This window comes from Astatotilapia calliptera, chromosome 2 (genome assembly GCF_900246225.1).
Source record: "Astatotilapia calliptera chromosome 2, fAstCal1.2, whole genome shotgun sequence".
Classification (NCBI taxonomy): domain Eukaryota; kingdom Metazoa; phylum Chordata; class Actinopteri; order Cichliformes; family Cichlidae; genus Astatotilapia; species Astatotilapia calliptera.
In genome coordinates, this window is record NC_039303.1 from 24,232,524 (window position 1) to 24,256,216 (window position 23,693).

At 40.0% G+C, this 23,693-nt stretch overlaps 5 protein-coding genes across 6 annotated transcripts in view; 3 read left to right on the top strand and 2 right to left on the bottom strand.

Annotated features, from left to right (window-relative positions):
• The window catches only part of ppp2r2ba (protein phosphatase 2, regulatory subunit B, beta a), a 44,875-nt gene extending 36,799 nt beyond the window's left edge, over positions 1-8,076 (bottom strand). Inside the window, exon 1 of the mRNA XM_026189233.1 lies at positions 7,012-8,076. Coding sequence (XP_026045018.1) covers positions 7,012-7,090 — 79 coding nt within the window. The 5' untranslated portion in view covers positions 7,091-8,076. The remainder of the gene's footprint in view (positions 1-7,011) is intronic.
• Positions 8,077-8,150: 74 nt separating this feature from the next.
• On the top strand, positions 8,151-11,663 carry rpl26 (ribosomal protein L26). Its single transcript, XM_026189254.1, has 4 exons — positions 8,151-8,222; positions 8,890-9,061; positions 9,157-9,297; positions 11,498-11,663. Exons 2-4 carry the CDS (start codon positions 8,894-8,896, stop codon positions 11,624-11,626), a joined length of 438 nt encoding a protein of 145 aa, XP_026045039.1. The 5' UTR covers positions 8,151-8,222; positions 8,890-8,893; the 3' UTR covers positions 11,627-11,663.
• Positions 11,664-14,219: 2,556 nt separating this feature from the next.
• On the top strand, positions 14,220-16,143 carry atp6v0e1 (ATPase H+ transporting V0 subunit e1). Of its 2 annotated transcripts, none has more exons than XM_026189290.1 (4): positions 14,220-14,467; positions 14,971-15,018; positions 15,576-15,699; positions 15,794-16,143. In XM_026189290.1, the coding sequence occupies exons 1-3, from the start codon at positions 14,364-14,366 to the stop codon at positions 15,667-15,669; spliced, it is 246 nt and encodes an 81-aa protein (XP_026045075.1). In that variant the 5' UTR covers positions 14,220-14,363; the 3' UTR covers positions 15,670-15,699; positions 15,794-16,143. The 2 variants fall into 2 exon arrangements, with proteins under 2 accessions (XP_026045075.1, XP_026045066.1); XM_026189281.1 differs by having other exon boundaries at positions 14,221-14,467; positions 15,791-16,143.
• A 257-nt stretch (positions 16,144-16,400) lies between these two features.
• On the top strand, positions 16,401-20,396 carry bnip1a (BCL2 interacting protein 1a). Its single transcript, XM_026189267.1, has 6 exons — positions 16,401-16,520; positions 17,740-17,832; positions 17,931-18,022; positions 18,104-18,208; positions 18,652-18,770; positions 18,959-20,396. The coding sequence occupies exons 1-6, from the start codon at positions 16,440-16,442 to the stop codon at positions 19,153-19,155; spliced, it is 687 nt and encodes a 228-aa protein (XP_026045052.1). The 5' UTR covers positions 16,401-16,439; the 3' UTR covers positions 19,156-20,396.
• A 1,433-nt stretch (positions 20,397-21,829) lies between these two features.
• nkx2.5 (NK2 homeobox 5) lies at positions 21,830-23,379 on the bottom strand. The gene is made up of 2 exons (XM_026179981.1): positions 23,023-23,379; positions 21,830-22,525 (listed from the first exon to the last, which is right to left on the bottom strand). The coding sequence occupies exons 1-2, from the start codon at positions 23,369-23,371 to the stop codon at positions 21,912-21,914; spliced, it is 963 nt and encodes a 320-aa protein (XP_026035766.1). The 5' UTR covers positions 23,372-23,379; the 3' UTR covers positions 21,830-21,911.
• Between the last annotated feature and the right edge of the window lie 314 nt (positions 23,380-23,693).

Below are 23,693 nucleotides of genomic sequence, written 5' to 3' on the forward strand. Positions count from 1 at the left end.
GTAAAGTGAGATTACGGGAAAATCCTGTGTGAGGAGGACACTGATATGTTATGGTGTTTTTGTCTCACTGTGCAAGAGAACGTCATGTTTCTTTCAGTTGTCAGTGGCTCCTGAGATCCTCTGCTTTTTCCAGATAGTGTATTATCTGCCATTTATTTCCGTCTGTTACAAGCACCCAACTTGTCTCGCTTTATTTAATTCAGTATTTAAATAATTCTTGTATACTTCATATTCCTCGCCATTGTCTATCTAGGCTCTCCTTTTGTTGCTCTCTCTTTCCTCTCACATCCATCAGGTTGCAGCAGATGGCTGCCCCTCTTTGAGCCAGGTTCTGCTTGAGGTCTCGTCCTGTTAAAGTTCCCCAATATTCCGAGGTGACTGATTATAGGGAATTTTCCTCTTAAGGTCTTCTCTCAAATTATTGTAAATTCTTTACCTTGCAATATAGAGCAACCCGAGATGGTTGTAGCTCTAAAGTGGCACTAAACAGAACAGAACAGTTTTGTTTTCATGTTACTGTAAACTGCCTGTGGAGCAAGGGCAGGAGCTGTCAAGAACCAGACTAAGATACATATTTCTAAGCTTAGGCCTAGGCTGCCACTCGTTTGACAAACCACCTAATTTATCTCCCATTTAGGACGGGCCAGTCCATCTACTGGTTAAGAACAGTGACAGTGAACCAAAGCAATACAGGTCATAAAACATAAACAGTGCACTGAATGACACTAAAGGGATCCGCATAATTGTTTAGTTACTTGGAGTTGCTCGGCCCCATGTTAAAATACATTTTTATTTAGTACAACTTTAATCTTTACACAGCTGGGAAAAAAGAATGGATGCATGACTACAGCTTTGGTCATTCGTTTGCTAAAACCGAAACAAATCTTCTACTTTGTCATTCTAATCCTTTGCATGCAGCCACACTTCTTTTTACATTTACACCACTAGGCCTATGTCATGAGAGCACCTGCAGGCAACAAGCCAGAAAAGTGTCTTGCTCTAGGGGAGATACAGCATGGGACGTCAGAGGTAGAGCTGGGCGATAGAACGATAACGATATGTATCGCGATATAACTTTTACTCGATAGAGAAATTAAGCTATCGCGATAGACCTCGCCGCTCTTGTTCTCTTAAAAAAAAAAAAAAAAAGGTCAGCCGATCCAAATTCAGTAGCGCAGAGCCGAACCAATCACAGCCGCAGCGTCACGTCGCGTGACTTGTTACGTACAGCACAAGTGCCAAGCCGCACGTGTGTTTGTTTGGGAAGCAGCCAGCAGGTAATGGAGCCAGCGCATAATGGAGGAAATGAGTGTGCCGACTAGAAAAATCAACCGAGCGTGACCGAAGAGAAAACAGATGATGGTTCCAATGCCGGAGAGATTGTCGAACGGAAGAGCCATAGAAGTTCCATAGTTTGAAGGTATTTCGGCTATTTCAAGTCTGACAAAAAACAGAGTAGCGTGCACTAGAGCTGGGCGATATATCGAGTTTTTAAAAAATATCGATATATTTTTATACGAGATATAAGATGTGACCATATCCTTTATATCGATATAGTCTATGTTACGTTATAATTATACTTGCGGAGCCGCAAGTTTGCCTTTCTTTCGTCCACTTTCGTCTTTACGCAACGTTACTCGGCCTCGCCTCTCCTTCACTGAACACAACTCCCCCTCCTCCCCCATCGCTTCACCTGCAGGAAGCGACAAGATGGACACGGCAAATCTCCGTTAACGAGTTACTGCGCATCGCCCCGTGCGTGGGGCTGGACGGCGTCAACGTGTTAGCTAGCTAACCACGCTAACGAGCTAACCACGCTAACGCCATGCAGCCCAGAGGTGCTGCACGGACTAAAATCCTTTCATTTTCTCAAAAGTTGACAGCGCGCCTTATGTATGAATTCTGGTTGTGCTTGATGGCCGCGAACCGATTTTATGTGGAACACAGCGCTCAGCAATCTGTCAAAAAATGTTTTAGTACGACTTTGGTAAGCTACGGAGCTGCACCGCTTGATGGATTGTCGGAGCATTACGGCTGAGCCTCGCGGAGTGATACGTACTGTGCTTCAACGTAATATTACCTTACTGTGTATAAGGACCATAAATGGCACCTGTTAAGAGACGTGGTTGCGAAGCGGATTACAAACTCCAGGCTTTCAGTCACGCAGTACAAGTTGGGAACAGAGCAGCTGTGAAATCTGTCTTTGTTATAGTGCTCGTCTTTTACTTTACATTTTGACTGCACATTTGTGAGCTTTTTGTTATGCACAAAAACAACATTGTTTTCTTTTATTTATGGAGCATTATTATTTAATAAATGCTCATAATTTATTTTTGAGTAAATTTTATGTACATCTGCTCTATGTTAATAAAAGTGCCTGTGTGACATCTGGGACACAGCTTTGACTAAGAACTCTCTTTTTGTTCTTACTTTATGGCTTTAAAAAAAGATATATCGAGATATATATCTTATATCGCCATCCAGCTAAAAAATATCGAGATATGAATTTTGGGTCATATCGCCCAGCCCTAGCGTGCACTGTAAATTGTGCCGAAAGCAAGTCTGGAAATACAATAAACTGGTGCATGCGTCACACTGTGCGCCACGTTATTGTTTCGGTGAAATGAATTTCTACAATACTGTTAATTCTACTCTCTGCAGTGTTTAAATGCTTACATATACACACAGTTACTGTCCCTCCACACATACGACTCGGTTCTGCTTCTATGCCCCAGCTTTGTTTACTTTTTCCCACCGAGGCTTCTAGACTTCTGATTGGCCAACATTTCTGCACGGTTAGGAATCTAGCGCCACCTGCTGCTTTGGCATGTTCATAGCAGCGTTTTCCTTCATTTCTGCCTTTATGTGTGGATGGGATTATTTTTTAAAACGAAAACGGAAAATCTCAGTTTTCAAAAATACCCGTGTACCCATGGACGTAGCCTCAGTCTCTGACTGGAAGCGCTAATTCGTCATTCGGCTTTTGTCAGACTAAAGTAACTGTTAAAACTGTTTGAAAAGCTCAGCTATACAACAAGGAGAGATTGAGAATTTCCTTTTAGTTCTCAGTTTATTTGATACTGACAAAAGTTAGTCAGTTTTGTCTGTTCTTCTGTAAAACAAACTAAGATTTATTTTTAGAATTAATATTTTGTTTCTAAGTGGAATTGACAATTTAGTCTGTTTCATTTGTTCTATTTTGAAACTTAAACGCTTTAGCGGCTGCCTTTTGTGTAGTTTGCAATATTTGCCTTTATTTATCTGAAAAAGTCTCATGTTCCTTAAGTACATCTACCCTGTTGAACTTATTATGGGAAATAAATATTTAAAAACAAGCTGCTGATTATTTCACATTTTACTTGTGAGCAACGGCACATTTAAATCTAACAAATATAGTTATTTGGCTTATATCGTGATAGATATCGTTATCGCCTGAAATGAAAAAAACATATCGTGATATGAAAAAATCTCATATCGCCCAGCTCTAGTCAGAGGAGCAATCCAGGTGGGAAGAAAACCTTTTCAAGTTTACTTTACTTGTCATTAGGGTACTGTTCAGTCTTTGAAACCTCCTATTAGTTGTCTTCTCTGTTTTAGATAAGCTTTCTAGAATATGTGGAAATAACCCCATTTGATCTTTCCTATCTCAGCTTGGATACTATTTAATTAACGAGTTAAAAAGCGAGCTAATGGACATGCGATACTAACTGCAGGAGTATCCTATCCCTTCAAGGGCTGTGTCCTTTTTGACAAGCTGAAGCAGAACAGTCACACTTGTAAGTGTGTGAATTATGTGAGTTTGGTATGTAGGGTGTTTGTCCCCAACGGCATGCAAGGGCAGGATGATTACGACAAGTGTGTTTTGAGCCGTGAACTGGGTGTCTGCCAGGGTAACAACAACAGAGCAGGATGTAAGATAAGGGAATGAACACACACACAAGCATATGCGATGTTCCTCAAACACAAACACACGCTGTGTTCTTCAAACAGAAAACTCCAACTCAGTGTCATGCTTTGTCAGACTGTCGACAGAAGTTCCCCTCCGGCAATGCCACGAAAAGCTCTTACAAATAAAAAAACCACGATGTAGCAAAAATACACAAATGCACATGCGTGGCACGAGACACGTGTCAGCTATACCTAATAATCACAGAGACTTGACACAGATCTAATCTTCAAAAGTTTAATTAATTAATTAAAAATCACTTCCCTTTTCAGCTTTTTTCCCCCCTAGCATAATAATGTACCACAGGTTTCCCCTTAGACACTACAGCCAATAGACGAGGAAGCTGATGCAGGACTTGCTCTGCTGATTGATGGCAGTTTGAGATGTGGTGAGATGTCAGTTGGGGGTTGCACTTTTTCTTTTTTTCCTGACTCAAACACAAAGTATCAGCAAAGAGAGACACACATATGCAGTCCCTTCAGAAAACTTGAAGACTTAATCCATCACACCCCTACTGACAGACTCATGAAAAAAGGAGAAAAGTGAACACCAGGGGACAAAAAAAGACAGATAAAAGCCACAGAGAGACCAATGCAAACTTATAAACTTATACAGGGAGGCAGACAAAAGCTTGCAGTGTATCCCTCAGAGACTGGACCCAGGTGAATCCGAATGATGCTGGCACATTGCTCTCTACAATGGCCCAGATAAACAAAGAGAACACACACCGACACACACACCATGGTCAGTGCAGTGCTTATATAATATATTTTCCACTAACATGGTAACTGCACACTCATCTTCCCTGCGGTGAACTCCGCTCAGCTGGAGCGGACATGAAGGAGGACTACAGTGATGCACCACCCAGCTTCCTTCAGACCAGCATGTCTGAATAAGGGGCAATAAATGCCAACAAGGTCAAAACGGGACACGCGAGCAAAAGCTTTTACGCAACGCAAGCGCATGCATAGATTCTAGCACAAAAACATCTACCTTCTCTTACTTTTTAAAACACACCCAAACACATAGTGTGCAGAGGTATTTATCTCTCTTTTTCTTTCTTTTGTTTTTAACACATCATATTTCTAAGGTGATCTGCTGTGTCATCTCACTCTGCTGGCCTCCAGCACATGAGATTCAACATCTCTTACTCCTGCTTTCTCCATACAACTGTTTCATATTTCTTCACACAGGGAGCAGCACAGGATCGTGTATCATATTACTGAGGCTGAACAAGGCAGCCGTGGTTTTTTTCTTCTTCTTCTTGATCTATCACTTCCTCTATTATACCACTCTCTCATGTCAGGCGGAGGGATGGAGACTCAGAAAGTGAGTAAACAAGCTTGGAGTGAAGGCAGTGAAAAACATTTTGTATGTTGGCCGCACCTCTTAACATCGGGGAGCTCAAACTGGGTTGTATTTGCGATCGAATGCAGTAATGATAAACATTTCTATCATATTTACGCCATGTGATCATGGTGAGAAACTAGGCTACAGGACAAGCAGGTCAATTTATATTTTACAAGATAAATATAACAAATTTATTAAAATCCACATATGTACACTCTGAGTATAAAAGAAATGTTTTCCAAACTCATTTGTTAAAAACCTTTTTTGTAAGTTATTTTGTTGTGATTCACATTTTGTGCAATGCATTGCTCCTGATCTCATTAATAGCCTGCATCCAGTATTAGATAAACACACTTTAAACCTTGGACCTTGGATTTTATACAGATTCAACATTAGTGTGGCCGATATAAATAAGATGAAGTTTATTGACGTCAGATACTGATGTTTATCTGATGTGTTGTGTCACTTTTGTGCTGATTAAATGTTCAAAAGCTGTGTGATGGAGATCTAAATGACTTTGAAACAGGTATATGTTCAAAATGCACTCAGATTTACTTCCACTGCACAATCAGAGCTAACAAAAAACAAAATAAACTGGCACTGGCTATGAGGCAAACTGTTAGCCATAATTTCACATCTGATGCCGCTTTAAGTGCTGTAATTAATGTTTGATATTCATACTTTTAATGGCTAATCAAGATTAAATTAGCCAGAAGGATGGGGGGGAGAAAAATGAAATTTAGGACCGGGAAAGATCTGTGATGAAATAGAGAAGACATGTAAAAAGTGCAAGAGTAGGTAGCCTCAAGTGCTTCTTCTTCTTTGGTGAATATATACAGTATATAGGTCAGCTCTACATGCTGTGAAAGACCTTGTTGATGCCCACAACATACTGGGATGTACAGTGTATCACACTATCTTCCCTTCTACCAGAAGGCTGAGGGCAGAGCGCACACAGGAAAGAGGGCAACCATGCAAAGCTAAATAATGCAATGCCTCAGTCTCCACATTATGACCTAGTAAGTGGTTGGTTATACAAACACTCAGACCCTCTTGGGCTGTGTCTGACAGCACAATCAACAGGATTATGAAGTCATTTCTCGGTCTAACGGCATGTCAATTCACCATTTTAACTTCAGGGACTCCAGAGGAATAACTGGAATGGGTGAATGTGAGAGGTTTGGGCGATATCTGGAGATGCCTAGATGCTCTTGAATTAAGTGATCTAGGCAGTGTGAGCTGGTGAAATGAATGAGAGAACCATGAGTAAGGAGCAATGTGGGTACTTGTCATGCAACTCCACAAACTGACTTTCTCTCTTGGCATCCACTAGGCCTGTGTGTTGACACCTTTAAAGGGAGCAAAATGCGAGTGGAGTGATACTGTTTACAAGACACAGTCTCTCTCTCACACACACACACACACACACACACACACACACACACACACACACACACACACACACAGAGCCTTGGAACACTTTCTATAATTTGCATCAGAAATTGAGAAAGGGCTCCTTCAACTTCATGCATAGTGTCAAATCTGCATTGGTCTGGGTTAACTACTGGTTAAGCCTTAGCCCTTCAAGTGGCCAGCCTAACTTCTGCACATGTGTATCATATGTGCAGCAGCATAAAAACATTGATGTCACAAGGCACAAACTAAGCGACTCACAGACCCGTGAAAGCCACCCCCGGTTAAGCGTTCCACCCTACCTTCGGTGTGGCAAGTGGAGGACAGGATGGTGCTCGGAGGGCGGAAGAGATACGGGAGATAACGGGAAAAACATTTCATCTTCTTCTCCGGTGCTTGCTAACGGGTGTAGAGCGCTGCGTTGCGGGCTCCACATCCGCACTGCTGCCGCCGACAGCCAGCCACAGAGGATCCGGGGAGGTTCGGAGAGGAGGAGGGGGGAGTGAAATAGGCTCTGTCCGCGGTGCAGGGGGGCTATGACAGCATCACTTTTTCACAGGCAGGCAGGGAGGCAGGCAGGCAGTAGGCTCCGGTAGATCTGCGCTTCACCCGGGGAGCGAATAGCGCACGGTGTCAGCGCGTCTCCGCTTCGGCAGGTCTCTCCGTGTATGTGGGCGAGTTTGTCTGAGCAGGACAGGGGGTCGCTTCTGTCCTCTTATCATGGGAGGTCAATGTATGTGTGGTCTGCTGGTGTGAACACCCTCCTCGTGTTTATTTCTCAGTGTATTTGGGTTTAAATAAAATAAAAAAAGAGCAGGAAAAGCGCAATTACATCTGCGAGAGCCAGGAAGTTTTGCCTTATAAATTTGGTAGTCTGTTTTATATTAAATGTAGCTAAGGGCAAATACTTTGATTGGAAATTACACTGAATGTTTTTTGGGGTGTGTATTACCGATAGAACATGTGTTTTGCCGATCTATTAGTGCTACTCACACTTATCCCTGATGCCTAAAAGAGGGTTGTGTGGTGCACAGAGCCCAGAACTTGATGAATCATAGACAAAACTTGTTTGTAGACCAGGTTACCGATTAACTAAGTTTAGCGCCATCTTGTGGAAATATTTAATGTAGCTAGAAAACACAAGTTATAACGTCACAAAAAACAAACCTAGTAAACATCGTTGTGCATGTTTACTAAAAACGCCCCTGCAATTTTATCAACTAAAAATTATTACGTGGCATTATTTAAAAAATAAATTTGTTATGGTGAATAAAAATCTTAACGGTCACCTTCTTTTAGTCGAATTTAACTCCTCGTAGCACACGCAGCACTTAAACAAGTTTCAGTACGACGAAATTGTGTCATCTTTGCCAGACCCCTCTGTGTTTACGCTTGCGTTTATCTGTGTTATCATTTTAAACACTGACTTCTCGCGAGACTTGAGTGTGAACTAATGCCAGCGGAAGTAGTTTGCGAGTCTCTTTTCCGCCGGCCATAGAGGAGCAAAGGCAGGGTAAGAATTCCCGGCAGATGAATTCGCCAAAGTTATCGTTATCCATCCTGCTTTTAATACCACTGTGTGTCCGTATACAAGTGTAAACCCCACATATACTTCAGTACAATTAAAAATCAGCGAATATTGGCTTCGTGTTGACGATGGATTACTAAATAAACGCTGTCAGTAGTTGGTCTCCCTGTTAGGTCCTTCAGTATCCGCATGTCGGTTAGCGATAGTGAACCAGCTCTACTCCTGGTGCTAGCCTTTAATATTTGACCAATTTTACATTCTGTAACTGTAATGGGCTTTTAAAAACATTGTTTTGGAAGTGTGTAGTTTGTTCAACCACTGTACCGAGTTTATGTTGCAGAAATATCCCGCTTCGGTCTGACGGCTATCTTATGCTAACTACTTGAGCTAGCTTAATAGTCGCCTTTAAAACGTAGCACAACCTAGCCAGGTACCTAATACAGCAAAATAACACACATAGTGGACATTCTAGGTTTGGGTTCTCAGTTGCTTTATGTGGTGTCGGAAGATAGTAGTGTGTACTTTAACCCTACATTCTTATATTTTCTTAAAACTGTCGATCCTGATCCACAATTTGAGTGGACTGTTTTGCAAGCAAGTGCAGCCTTTATCGCCTGGGTTTGTCAATGTGCCATTACTTGTTTCTTTACAGCATCATGAAGCTCAATCCCTTTGTAACATCCTCCCGTCGCAAGAACCGTAAGAGGCACTTCAATGCCCCCTCACACATCAGGAGGAAGATCATGTCTTCCCCCCTGTCTAAGGAGCTCCGCCAGAAATACAACGTGAGGTCCATGCCCATCCGCAAAGATGACGAAGTCCAGGTAATGTGGTTTGTATTGCTGAGGGGTTCTTTTTTATAGCTGATGTGCAACATGTTAGGCAGATTAGTCTGACCTCCTTGTGTATTTACATACAGGTTGTCCGTGGACACTACAAAGGCCAGCAGATTGGCAAAGTAGTCCAGGTCTACAGGAAAAAGTATGTCATCTACATCGAGCGTGTGCAGAGAGAGAAGGCCAATGGAACAACAGTCCATGTTGGCATCCACCCCAGCAAGGTGAGACGTAATTGAATAGATACTGAGTTTGTGTGAGTAGACTTGTTCCGTGGTATAGTCACACATGGTGCTTACTGGCTTCATATCTGTTTGGTTTGTTTGTGTCAGGAAGATGTAGTCTTGAGCTTTTCATGTCACAAGCTCTTAAGCTGATCAACACAAATTCAATGTGGAGGGTAGCTATATAAGTATTTCTTGGGTATTTTGGGGTTCTTAGTGTTTTTTATCTATTGTAATTTTGAAAGTTGAGGTATTTTAGCTCTTGATGTTTGTTTCTTTTCCTAACAGCTGGCTCAGAGCCCTGTTCCAAGAAGCATGTTCAACAAATAAAGTTTATATATAAACTTTGAGTTTAAGTCTAAGATCTGCAACTCTTAAGCTGTGTCCACACTGAAAACAATTGTCGTGTTGTGCCTTTTAGCCGTATTCTTCATTCTGTGGTAGTCTTTTCAGTCACTGGTCTGAAAGTGTGAGGGGTCCCACCTACTTCACATTGATAACAGTTACTTCACTCAAAGTCGACAAATATCATTCACTTTTTGTTGTCTGCTTACCAGATTGCTTTGAACTGCTAAAGATTTTGGTTTCAGAACAGCTGATCAGAATATCTTCATTGAACTTGAGTGTTCACCTTTAGTTAAGCACATGCATGAGTAGAAAAAATGTAAAGGAAGCCATCAGTGGAGCTCTGACACCCAGAATCATAGGATCGTGGGATTCCAGCATTTTCCTCATGTCTGGATTAACAAACCGAGGGATGTTTGCTAAATCTGCTTCCATGAGTGGGCCCCAGTCACTACAGTTGTAAACTTCAATAGCATTCAGGTGCTTGACTCTCTCATCTTGCAGTCGGACAGACTACTTGACTAGTTGTGGTTGTGTGGGACGGTAGTAGCCAAAGGCGGTGTGTGTTGTGATCTGGAGATTGTAAACTGGTGTTATGGTTGATGTCGTTGGCATACTCTCTGCACATGTATGCAGAGAGCAAAGTAAAGTGGAGTCAAATTCCTTACTTGTTAAGCACAAACCAAATAAGGGTGACTCTGATGTATCTGATTCTGCTCATTGCACTTCAACGCCACCTTAGACCCATTTAAATCTGGATACTGGGTGTTGTCCAGTCGCTGTAGTCTGCTGCTAAATTGATACATTTTCAAGACTCAATCACTGCATTAGTGCTGGTAAAGAAGAAGTCAAAACAAGTAAACATTTTTATTATGGAGAATTTTTCAACTGCTGCGGTAGTATCCCGCTGTGCTATTGGGAAATCCCTATGTTCCTGAAGTTAATTTATCAAGGGACCAACTCACTCCCACTTGTCTCCAGTGAGGCTGCAGTGTTTTCAAAAAGAAAAGGAAACTTTACATCGAGCCCAAATGACACCAAATCTCACTATGCACCAGCAACTCACTAAGGACTTCTTTTGTGGACAGTCTAGGATTACTAGATATAAGAAGATGCCATATCTAAGCCAGACTTCAGGTTTCTATATTACACGTGTGTAAAGCTGCCTGTTGGGCTAAGATTTGCTTCTAACTAATTATGTCTTAATCCTGCTCCCGGGTGCACACCCTAAACTCTGATTACAGGTAGACTTGAGAGAAATTTCACTTGGTATTTGACACAGTGTTTCATCATACTCTGACACTTGGTGTTATGAGCACTGAAATTGAAAAATCAAAGTGACCAAATAACATTTTGTGAAGTGCAGTTGCTCTGGTTTAGCTGGATTATAGCTTTTTTTCTTTCTTTTTTTTTAAATTTGCTGATGCTGTTCGGTTTTAAATTGCAGTGTAATGCATTAAACTACCACAGAACCTCTTTCTGTCAGTTCTGTAAATCTGTAAACACTGGTGGATAGCTGAAGCAAGTACAGAGCTAATGGGAGAGCATGTGACATCCTAGATGCAGAACATTAGTAATTTAAGAAGAATTATATTTGAATTTCAGCATGTCCCTTTTGATTCAATTTTTTATTTTTATTTTTATTTTTTTAAACGTAAACTGGAAAAGCAAGATTTTCCTTGTAGAGTAAAAATAATAATCCTTGGTTACAAAAACAGTGGGAAATGTTTCAATTATTAAGCAATGTCTTTTTGTTAAATTTTATTAAAGAGATTTGAAGGTAATTTCAGACATATTGCTGATGTATCCATGAGAGAATACATGTTTGTTTACCAAGATGTTTTTGTGTCTGCAGGTGGTCATCACCAGGCTAAAGCTGGACAAAGACCGCAAGAAGATCCTGGAGCGCAAGGCCAAGTCTCGTGCTGATGGAAAGGAGAAGGGCAAATACAAGGAGGAGACCATTGAGAAGATGCAGGAGTGAAAATGATCTTTTGCTATCAATAAACTCTGTAAATGGACCTCATGTTGTCTGTCATATTTTCGTTGTAACCCCCTAAACTCGGGAATGTTTTTTAATGTTTTATTTTAAACATGCTTGTCTTTTTTATGGAAATTAACACTTGGGTATACTGTATGCCTTCAAAGTCATGTTCAAATCTCTAAACAGCACACTGTATTATAAGGAATTTAATGAATTGGCCAGTGCTGCTGCTTAATTAAAAACAAGCTGTGGCCAAAATTGCATAGGTTTATTGTTTAAAAATGTTAAAAGTGAACTACACAAAGAAATGTTCTTTAATTGCACAATTAACTGCAAATATGAGTGTAGTTTTGTTACAGGCAAGGAAATTCATGTGACTGACTACACACCACCTCAGCTTCTATGTTAATTGATTTCACTATGAAATGATGAGGTGAAAATCCAAAATACTGTGCAAGAAACAAAAAAATATTTCAAAGCATTTAAGCAAAAATATGGAAACCCAGCATTTGCTCTAACAGATCCAGATTAATATACTTTATGGATCCTCCAAAGGAAATTACTTTTAAGACACCAGGATAAAGGATAAAAATGAAATCTTATATCCTGACAGGTGTGTTCACCTGTCACAGAAGAAGAGAACAGTAGGAAACCATTTTGGTTTTAAACGAGCTGATGAATGAGGATTGTGGTGACCGTGATGGGCTGTCCATGGTGGACAGCAGGTAATTCAGTGACCTCTTGCTCCTCACTGAATGCCTCTGGGTCCCTGCTGCCATCTCTGACAGTGTTTGAGAGGGAAGAAGAAAAAAAAAAATAGATTTTGCAAGAAATTTTACATTAAATTTAGCGAAACTAAAACATCATAGGAGGAGAGGCTACCAATTGAATGAAAAAAAGATATACAGGTGAAACTCGAAAAAATTTGAATATCGTGCAAAAGTTCATTTATTTCAGTAATTCTACTGAAAAAGTGAAACATAATAAAAACTCATTACATGCAAAGTGAGATAATTCAAGCCTTTATTTGTTAAAATTTTGCTGATCGTGGCTAACAGCTTGTGAAAACCCCAAATTCAAAAGCTCAGAAAATTTGAATATTGTGAAAAGGTCCAGTTGTAGGCTCAAAGTGTCCCACTCTGATTAGCTAATAAATCCAAAACATCTCCAAAGAGTTCTTGAGCCTTTAAATGGTTTCACAGTCTGGTTCAGTAGGAATCACAATTATGGGGAAGACTGCTGATCTGACAGTTGCGCAGAAAACCATAATTGACACCCTCCATAAGGAGGGAAAGCCTCAAAAGATAAGTGCAAAAGAAGTTGGATGTTCCCAAAGTTCTGTATCAATGCACATTAATAAAAAGTTATGTGGAAGGGAATGGTTTGGAAGAAAAAGGTGCACAAGCAGCAGGGATGACCAGAGCCTGGAGAGCATTGTCAGGGAAAGGTCATTCAAAAGTGTGGGGGACCTTCACAAGGAGTGGACTGAGGCTGGAGTTGGTGCATCAAGAGCCACCACACACAGACGGATCCTGGATTTGGGCTTCAAATGTCATATTCCTCTTGTCAAGCCGCTCCTGAACAATAATGTCAGAAGTGTCTCACCTTGGCTAAAGAAAAAAAGAACTGGTCTGTTGCTCAGTGGTCCAAAGTCCTCTTTTGTAATGAGAGAAAATTTTGCATCTCATTTGGAAACCAAGGTCCCAGAGTCTGGAGGGAGAATGGAGAGACACACAATCCAGGATGCTTGAAGTCCAGTGTTAAGTTTCCACAGTCTGTGTTAATTTGGGGAGGCATGCAGGTGTTGGTCCACTGTGCTTTATTAAGTCCAGAGTCAAGGCAGCTGTTGAAGCTGAAGCTGGCTTCATTTTCCAGCAGGACTTGGCACCTGCCCACACCTACAAACGTACTAAAACCTGGTTCAATAGATTCTCTATGGGGCATTGCCAAGATAAAGATGAGAGTCGTGAGACCGAACAATGCAGAACAGCTGAAGGCTGCTATTGAAGCATCCTAGTCTTCCATAACACCTCAGCTGATAGCATCCATGCCACGCTGCATTGATGCAGTAATTCATGCAAAAGGGCCCAAACCAAGTACAGAGTACATATGCATGATTATACTTTTCAGAGGTCTGACATTTCTCTATTTAAAATCCTTATTTTATTGGTTTCATGCAATATTCAAATTTTCTGAGCTTTTGAATTTAGGTTTTTCATAAGCTGTAAGCCACGATCAACAAAATTGTAATAAATAAAGGCTTGAAATATCTAAAAGGTGAACCTATATTAGTTTCACCTTTTAAGTAGAATTGCTGAAATAAATGAACTTGTGCACGATATTCTATTTTTTTTCGAGTTTCACCTGTATAACAATGTGTAATATTCATATACTATTTTTCACGTTAATGAGAGAAATGTAGTAGAAATAAACATAAATATGGCACAGTTTGTCTTCCAGTTTGTCCGCTTCATTTTATGCATATGGAATATAACCACAAATAAAAGTTGGGTTAAAACGCAAATACTTTTCGCCATTTATTTAATTTAAGAATTAATGAAAACGTTTCACAACACAAGCACTTTGAAATTTGCAGTGCAGTCCCTCCACTTCCTCTTTCTCCGGTTCACAGTCATGTGATACGTGTTGCCTTCTGCGTGTCGTCGTCGGCTGGGCAGCATACATTTAGTTGAAAGTTTATACCTCTGAAGTCTTGTGTTTTTAGACGAAACTCACAATGGCAATAACTTCGTTTGCGATCGCGATTTCCGTGATGACTGTGTTCTGGGGTATTGTTGGAGGAATTGTGCCTTGGTTTATCCCCAAAGGACCAAACAGAGGGTAAGTTGGTTAGCTTAGCTCCGGCTGGCTATAAGGAGTTTACGGAAGGTTTTTATGTCAACGTTGTATTATTTTCTTAGTTTTTATACAAACAGGTGAAGTGTGCGTGAGCTAAATTTACTGTTGGCGTTTTGTAAAGCTGTTTATTACACTTACATATCACCTTTAAACCCTGTTAGCTACTCTAGTTACTAAAACTTAAGAGTTAGCTAACTAAAGCTAATTTTACTCTGGCTTCGTGCTAAAGTTCCTCACACCCCTTGGCAGTGAATCCTGCTCTTGTATTTCAGTACATAATACGACCATTAATGGATTCTATTTTTGGAAAAAAAAATGCCAAAGTCAGTACAACTTCCTTTATTTGTCTGATTTTCAGTTGCATCACGAGATCCAGCTCGTGAATGTGGATGAATGGCTGGATATGTTTTAAATCCAAAAACTCGCAGACATTAAATATTAGATGTGCTGTTTATATATTTAAAATGTATATTATTTCCCCACAGTGTGATAGTGACGATGCTGGTGCTAACTGCAGTCTGCTGTTACCTTTTGTAAGTATTCACCATCCGGATTCCTTTTTTTTTTTTTTTTTCCCACAGACAGGCACACACACACAGTGGTACTATATATATCTAAAAACAATAGAGGAAGCCTGCAATGAATCAGGCCTATAATATAAATGGCTGAAGTGAGCAGTCAGTTAAATATAAGAGAACTATCTTCTTGATAGGTGATTAATGCATTTGGATAATTACAAATTGGTCCACTTCTGTTGCTCCAAGTTAATTGATGCACGTTGCTTGAAAATAAAGCAGACTATGCGTATCTTATTTAAGTCATAAATTATTTACATTCACAGTTTTGAATGCATCTGGTGTTTTGTTGCATGCTGGCAGACAAAAGGGGGCAGTATAGTCACAGTAGTGTTACAGCCATGTGAGGTTAATCTCCCAAATGCCCCCCAAGCTTGATGCTGTTATAATAAACCCAGGAGCTGGTTGCAGTGTTGTGACAAACCGTGGTGTTCATTCAAGATGACATTTTTATTAGAGAATATGATGTGAGTGTTTTGTTTGTGATCTTGATGGTGTCCTCTCTGTTTACCCAGCTGGTTGATAGCCATTCTGGCCCAGTTGAACCCGCTGTTTGGGCCTAGCCTGTCCACTGATGTTATTTGGTACCTGCGCTATCACTGGCCTTAATTTGCCTTTCTGGGGCTCCCAACCCTTAAGGTAAGCTTAAGACTATACCTACATGCTACTTTTATGTAATATATTAATACTTGGATGCCTCTCATCTAATGTTGTGTTATTATTCTCTCAGCAGCAGGATGACCTTGCAGTGCTGCACACCAGTGGATGTTTGCCATTGCAGAGATCAGTTGTCCCCAATTGCCTTAAAACTCTGAACCCTGTATGATTATTGAGTGGCACCAGTGCCTTGTGTATATAATGACTCCCAAAGGGCTGTGAGATCTGTGTGGATGTGCTGTGACCTAAATTAAAGTAACATTTCCTTGTTGCAGTTTTGTTTATATATTATGTACATTGTGTTCAACAATATTGTTAGCATGGATAGCAGTTGTTGTGTGAGTGTGTGTGTGTGTATGTGTGAAGTTTGTGTCAGCTTGTTCATCAGATAATTAATAAATTAATAAACAAATCATTCATCCATAATTGTTTGTAATTATATATTTTTTTCAAATATAAAAGTGTTCCTTTCTACATAATTATGTTGAAAGTCATTTACACATTAAACACATTTATGTCACTAAAATATTTTCATAGGGCATAGAAAATGCTGTTGTTTTTTTGTAATTTATCTGAAAAAAATGACCCCATAAAACATTTTTCATGCAGTCATTATCGTTGACGTTTTTTGCGTAACAAAACACGTCAAACAGCGACGTTGACGTACGGACTTCAAATTGGCCTCTTTGCTTTCCGTAGCTCCAGCCGGCTACGTTGGCAACATGGCGTCGTCAGATGTCCACGTCCGAATATGCGAACAAGAAATACTCAAATATGACTTGGAAATTAAAGCTCTCATCCAGGTGCGAATATTTCTTTGGTAAGACTGCTTAGTGCTGCGACGGGACACGTTATTTTTTGAGCGTGTCACATAGCGGAGTTGTATTAACTTGGCCTGATTTTATGAGGTGTAGCGACCGTCTCCGAAAGCCTGCACCGGAACATTTTCTATCAAAGTTACAAAGAGGCTGTAAAAAAAGAATATTTTCAGCCAAGATTTTATGAACAAGATGTTGTAATAATAATGTAGATAACCAGCCGGTGTTGTGTTGCGCTAACTAGTGATTTCCGGTATATACCAAATGATGATCCTCCCAAAACAGGTCACTTCTTTATTTTATATATAACCCCTTCATAAATCCCGTTGACTGCAGCCCGTTTACATTATAAGCAAAACGAATACTTGCCATAAAAACACATCTGAGATCACTTTTTGGTACATCACCTGTATTTAAACTGTTTAAAATAACTTAAAGCTCTAGTGTGTTAAATATTTCTATCATGAATAATAGAAAACCATTTAGATTCAGAAAATTGAGATTGAGATTAAACAGCTCCTTTTTGTAGGAGAGATGTGGCCAAGAGGCTAAGAAATATTTGCAATGTTTCTTATTTCTTTATTCTCTGTTTTTAATTCCTGTTGACTACAACCTGTTTATCGGTGTAAAAAAAATCTTTCTGGCAGCAGGTATTTAGATGTTTTCATTTAAACGAAGGATTAATGTAACTTATGGACCTAAATAAAAATCTACCTACGTTAATCTTTTTCAAGTAGTCAATGGACAGGAAAGCAATTCAATAAAAGGCGCGCTGGAAAATCAAGCATTATTTTCCAAACATGTACCGGATCAAGTGCCTCACTTTTGCGACACTAGTAAGCACAAGGCAGTGTAGGACCATATTTGGTAGAAACTATTCATATTTTAAAATGATTTTAGAGCATATTTAAATATAAATGGGTAAGTTAAACTCTATTTTGCAAAACTTGTCAAAAAATATTAGAAAGCTGGTTAATTTGGGGGGAAGTGTCGATAAATAAATACATTTAAAAAATCCGCTTTGCAGGAAAAAGTGAAAATAGTTAAAAGGTGAGGAGGAGGTCTAAAACAGTGCGAATTCCACAGTTCAGCTTGAGAAAGCAGTGTTAATATGCAGAACAGCTGTCGTTTCAACATGTGAACAGTAACAGCAGTGTAGCAATGAAATGTCATGACTTTTATCCTTGGTTCAACATTTTACCAGGATATCAGTGAGTGCACAGGCCCTCAAAGCAAGCTGACAGAATTAAATGGAGAAGTGAAAAAGAACTTCCTCAGCTTAAGACTACGGATTCAGGTGAGAGATTTTTCCCAATTAATAGGCTGTACATCGGTTGCTTGAACTTTTTTTTCTTTTAATTGTAAGCCCTTGTGGTTGTTTTGCTTCCATGTTAGGACTTTGAGCAGATGGCAATGGAGCAGGACAAAGAGTCAGACAAGCAGGCCTTGATGACTCAGGTAGAAGGCCACAGAAAACAGATGCTCAGGTAATGCATTTTGCCCACTTTAACACTTTAAAAGTCTACTTAATAAAAGCTTATTCATTTTCTTTTTTGTATTTTTTGCAGTAACCAGACAACCTGGAGGAAAGCCAACCTGGCCAGCAAACTTACAATCGACAACATGGAAAAGCAGGCCCTTCTTAATGGAGCTGATGATTCTGTGAGACAGAGGTGAGCTGAAGATTGTCCTAATATTTAAAGACCACTAAATCTCAGCTTTGCACTTAAGCAACGTTTGCTTAAATGCAAAGAAAAAAGACTATCGGGGAGCGTGCTTTTTCTTCACGTGCCCCATTTTTGTGGCACAATCTCCCTCAAGATATTAGGCAGGCATGCTCGGTGGAGGTTTTTAAAGCTAAGTTGAAGACCCACTTGTTCACCCTATCCTACATGTCTTAATTCTATGCCATTTAGTTTTAAATTTTTTTATTGTTTTTAACTTTTATTATGTTTTTAACTTGTTATTGTGTTTTTAACTTGTATTGCTGTGTATCGCTTTTATTTATTTATTTATCTCTTTATTTTCAAATAAAGAGATAAAAATATTATTATTATTATTATTATTATTATTATTATGTGATGCATTCTGTTTGCATGCATTCTTTTTAAATCAGGAAGATGACCAAAGAGGGTCTGGCCCAGACCACCAGCGACATCACCGAAAATCTTATGAGCATCAGCCGAATGATGGCCCAGCAAGTTCAGCAGAGCGAGGAGACCATAACGTCACTAGGTTGGTGAATGAACAGTATCCTGTTGTTTTGATATACTTTTTTAATTTTAAATGGCATTAAAGCATTCTTGTTTACTGAGAGTAATTTAACAGGTTATACTGTGTTAATGCACACGCTCGGAATATAATGTCTATTTATATCAGTGACAAATGTGTAGCCCCACATTTTTTTTCTTTTCTGTTTAAAGCAACCTCATCCAGAACGATCCAAGAGACAAATGATGAGTTTAAGACAATGACAGGGACCATTCAGATTGGGAGAAAACTCATCACCAAGTACAACCGGAGGGAGCTCACCGACAAGCTGCTCATCTTCCTGGCGTTAGCTCTGTTTCTCGCAACAGTGCTCTACATCCTAAAGAAGAGACTGTTCCCCTTCCTGTAGACCAGAAGGGTTCTCCCGTGAGCATGAATGGTACTTTCCATAGTCAGTGGGAATGATTTAAACAACTCTGAATGCTGCGTGCTATGCTAGACGCATTACGGCGTCTGCACGGCAGAATGCGAACCGCTTACTTGACTGAACTGAGACGCTGCTGAGAGTGAAATATTGTCCACACAGAGGGAGAGCGACCTACAGGCCTGCAGCTCAGAGGCAGACTAAAGGAAAAAAAATATTTTGGCTTCAGGATGTAAAACGTGTCTTTGTGTGAGGGGAAACTTGTTTGCTGATTATTATGAAACATGAAATATGGTACAGCATGAGTAATATCATGGTTTCATTTGGAAAAAAGAAAAGTCATTTTTAGCTTCAACAGTTTTTTTATTGGCAAGTCAATCACTGAACTATTAAAGTAGCATGCAATGCTATTAATTACTGTTAATTCAAGGCAAAAAATGCTATGTAATGACATTATATTACAGACATATATATTTGGGATCAAAACAAGGCCTGTACATGTTTTTGCATCACCAGTGGAAACCAAGCCATTTACCACAATCCAGTTTCCCACAATTACTGTTAATAACGTTCCAGCTTTATATGTAAATGCTATTTGTGGGAATGCACTGTGCAACTTACATTACTGTACTCCGTAATGATGAATTAATGTTGTTTATGTGAAAAGAATATTTAAGTACTTTTTAACTTTATTATGATTCAGGCTCAATTGCACTCACTCCTCACTGTGTTTTCCTACTTGAACAGCACTCGTAGGTTGTATATACACTTCTAACTGTCCCTATGTTTATTCACTTGGCATGCAAATCAAAGTAAAAAAAAAACCCCTTTATTAAGTGTAAGACTGGATGCAGTCTGCTCCGTCTCTGCCGGTGTGGCTCTGCAGCAGAGCAGAAAAGCTCCGAAAAGCACCAGCAGTGTTCGCACTGGCAGAGATAGGACAGCATGCAGCCCTGCCTTTCTTCAGATAAGACCCGGAAAAGCAGATTATTCCAACCTGTTTCCCTCTCCCTTTCCAGCGTGAGTGGAGGGTGAGGGATATTTTTAGGTTTGTGTGGCGCTGTTATCTGACGTTCCCTTTTCAACACTACAGAGGAGAGGGTGGCCAGAGAAGCCACATGACCTTGCCACCCTTTGGGCAATTGCCTGGCATTGCTGTTTCATTTTTATTATTTGTAAATGTCATCGCTAATTATTAATAAACACAGTGGCTCCCGTCTTCTTTAGTGTGTCTCAAATGTGCATTTGTCACTGTATTGTTTACAGTAAGATAGCAGACAATAGAGTATGTGTGAAGAGACCTGAGAGATGCCTAAGCATCTCTTACTTGTGTAAAGTGGCGGCAGTTGGACAGAGCCAATTTCCAGCCTGTTCGTATAGCCGCACACTTAGACAAAGCCTTTGGCTCTCTGTCAAGCAAATTGGGCCATTCTTGCATTTAGCACCAAGATACTGACAATTGAGTGTTTGGGTTTGTATCTGGATAAGTGGGCAGAGGTCTCTGAAGTGTACACGACACCACACTGATGGTGTAAACACGGGGATCGGGTGGCTAATGGGAGACCTCTGCAACTTCACATTCATTTAGTAAATTTGACTTTATAGAGCTTTGGTATTGTTAGTATTTAATACATCATTTTGATACTGGGTGTATGTTCAGTTGGAGAGTAACAGCTGTGTTACAATAAAAAGCGAAAGGTTATATTACAGTAATTTTCAGTAATCCAGTGTACTGTCCATAAAAAGTTACATATATTTGATCTGGTCACACCTTGTATTTGCCACCATGTTTCCAAGTTCAGGGAATAAGACTATTGACTTTCAGGAACAAAGAGAAGATGAAGAAATAATTCATATAAAATTTATCTACATAAAAAACTGATCATTCGTTTCAGGTTTTCCGTATTGGAACCCAGTTTGAAACATTTTAAAAGGTCAAGGTCACGGCTAGTCAAAGCAACCTTATAAACATGTGTAAAAAGTACATGCAGCTGACAGTAGGTTGTAAAAAAAGTGTAAACATTTAACAACCTTTTACCTTGTTGAAGCCTACTGAATGAAGCTTTCTAATAGGTACTTGAGCAGTTTAACCAGAAACAAACCATGGGGTGGTTTGATAGATGTCAGATTTTTTATTTTATTTTTATGCATGTTTACCAGTATATAACCCACAGGTGTGCATTATATGTGCTGTTAAAATTATCGTTTTTTTTATTGGATGATTTAGTTGAATTCTTGTGGGGGGTTTGTGATGTACAGTTAGATAACAGAGCCAAAACAGACACGATGAGGACGTGGTTGTATGCTAAAAATTTTAATGATAATAATAATGGTAGTAACAATAATAATATAGAATACATATACAATTATATCATATAATTAAGTTGTAAGTTGTTTTGTTTTCCACAGAAAATACTTTTCGTAAAAAGAAATATGTAATAACCACCTTAAGGAAGATATGGAAAAATAGAAAGTGAAATCTGGCAATTTTTAAAATTAAAAAATGGCATTTATTATGTTGTTTTTCGCTCAAATTAAATGTGCGCTGAAAATAACTTAAAATGTAACACGTTTAGAGGAAAAACTGGTGCTGAATTCAAACGGAAACTACGAGAAATAATTCATCAAATATAAGTAAATTACACAAACTCCTCAATGTTTTAATTCGTTGGTATACACGCATGCAGTCATAAAATACTATTAAGGTAAATTAACATCTTTTTTTCTTCTTCTTCTCTTGTTTACCACGTCCTAATGCCGTGTAAGGAAGACACCCCGTTACTGGAGGAGTATGTGTTCTGGACGTTACTGAAATCCCCTACCCCAAAGTTCATGTAATTGCCGTTGCTGGAGGTACCTTGCATAGTCTGCATTGCGGCTGCGGGGTAATTGCATGCATAGTTCGTGTTGCAGCTGGAGCCGGTGTAGTTGCTGAAGGCTGTGTAGTTGTTATAACTAAAATGGTTAATGTGACCCATACTGTAGGAAGGATTGTAGCTGGTCGCGTCACTCGCGAGACAGGGCTTCCCATCCCTCACCAGCACCGGCACCGACACCCTCCTGGGCGGCGGCAGGGACACCATCTCCAGGCTCTGGTCCTGCTTCTGCCGCTTGCACTTGTACCTCCTGTTCTGGAACCAGATCTTCACCTGCGTCGGGGTGAGTTTGAGAACACCGGCGAGGTGATCTCTCTCCGGGGCCGAAAGGTACCGCTGCTGTTTGAAGCGGCGCTCCAGCTCGTACACCTGTGCCTGGGAGAAGAGGACCCGGGGCTTCCTGCGCCTCCGAGGCTTGGGCCGGTCCTGATCATCGGCCTTTATGTCCTCCACAGACTCTGACGGAACACTGAATTCGCCTGATTAAGACAAACACAGACAGAAAAAGCACAGAGAAATAACTGAATTAGATTAGAATTCTTCACGATTTTAGAATTTATATTCATATTTTTTATTTTGCGCTGTTATAACGATCATAATAATTGGCACAGGTTCGGGCAGATTGCCCGGCCATCCGTGCGACCAATCATTCCTAATATGATTTACGCACAACGCTATGATTTGTCATTTCATACCAAAGACGTCAATGATAGTTTGGATTTTATTACATTTTTCAAATTAATTTTCAAATCAGTATTAAAGTTCACCAACTTTCATTTATGTTTAAATTTCAAAGGTTTCGTTTTAGGGCCTTTGTCCAGCAGCCCCCGTTTTTCTTGTATACTTTCTTGTGGTACTTATTGCTTTAGTGCAGATAACATTCAGAGAATCTGCCATTATTCAAATCAAGCACATGTGTATCCAGGCCTAGGTTTAATGGGCCTCCAAACTAAAGACAATTCTTTCTTTAGCTCACCTTTTCTTCTTTTCCCCTCAAACGCATCAGATTTTCCACCCTTATCTATTTCCATCTCCATGAGGGATTTGCCATAAAAGGTAGAAGCAAAGTTAAGTGCATTGCCTCTGCCGGCTCTGGAGTCGTGTGTGTCCTCTACAAGAAGCGAGGCGGCGGTGGACGAGATGTCCCGGAGAGGCTCCTGCTTCATTCGGCCCAGCATACAAGAGGAGGAGGAGGATGTCGCAACGGTGCAGCAGTCCATGCGAGAACAATCGTCCAAAGAAGACGCCAGAACGTCATGAGTCTGCTCCAAGTTTAATATATCCTTAACAGAGAAGGGAGTGGACGTGCTAGGGCTGGGAAACATTGTCAAAAACCAGAAAAAGAAAAATAATCTGTTAATCTGTCACATGGAGGCCAAAAAGAAGTCACCAAAAAAAAAAAAAAAAAAAAACCCAAACAAAAAACCCCACCTTTCCTTCTTGGATTTACGTATAAGTTTGGTATACCGGACTGTTCTTGAGTGAAGTGTGCATTTTGAATGTCAACTCTGACTCCAAACTTTTTTCTTGGCCCCTCTCTCTCCCTCCTTTCAGTGACGCAGAGAATGAGGGAGGGACGGGGGATCCAGTGGGACCTTGAGCTCTGGTACTCCCATTTACTGACGTAAAGTGATGTTTGGTAGGTTG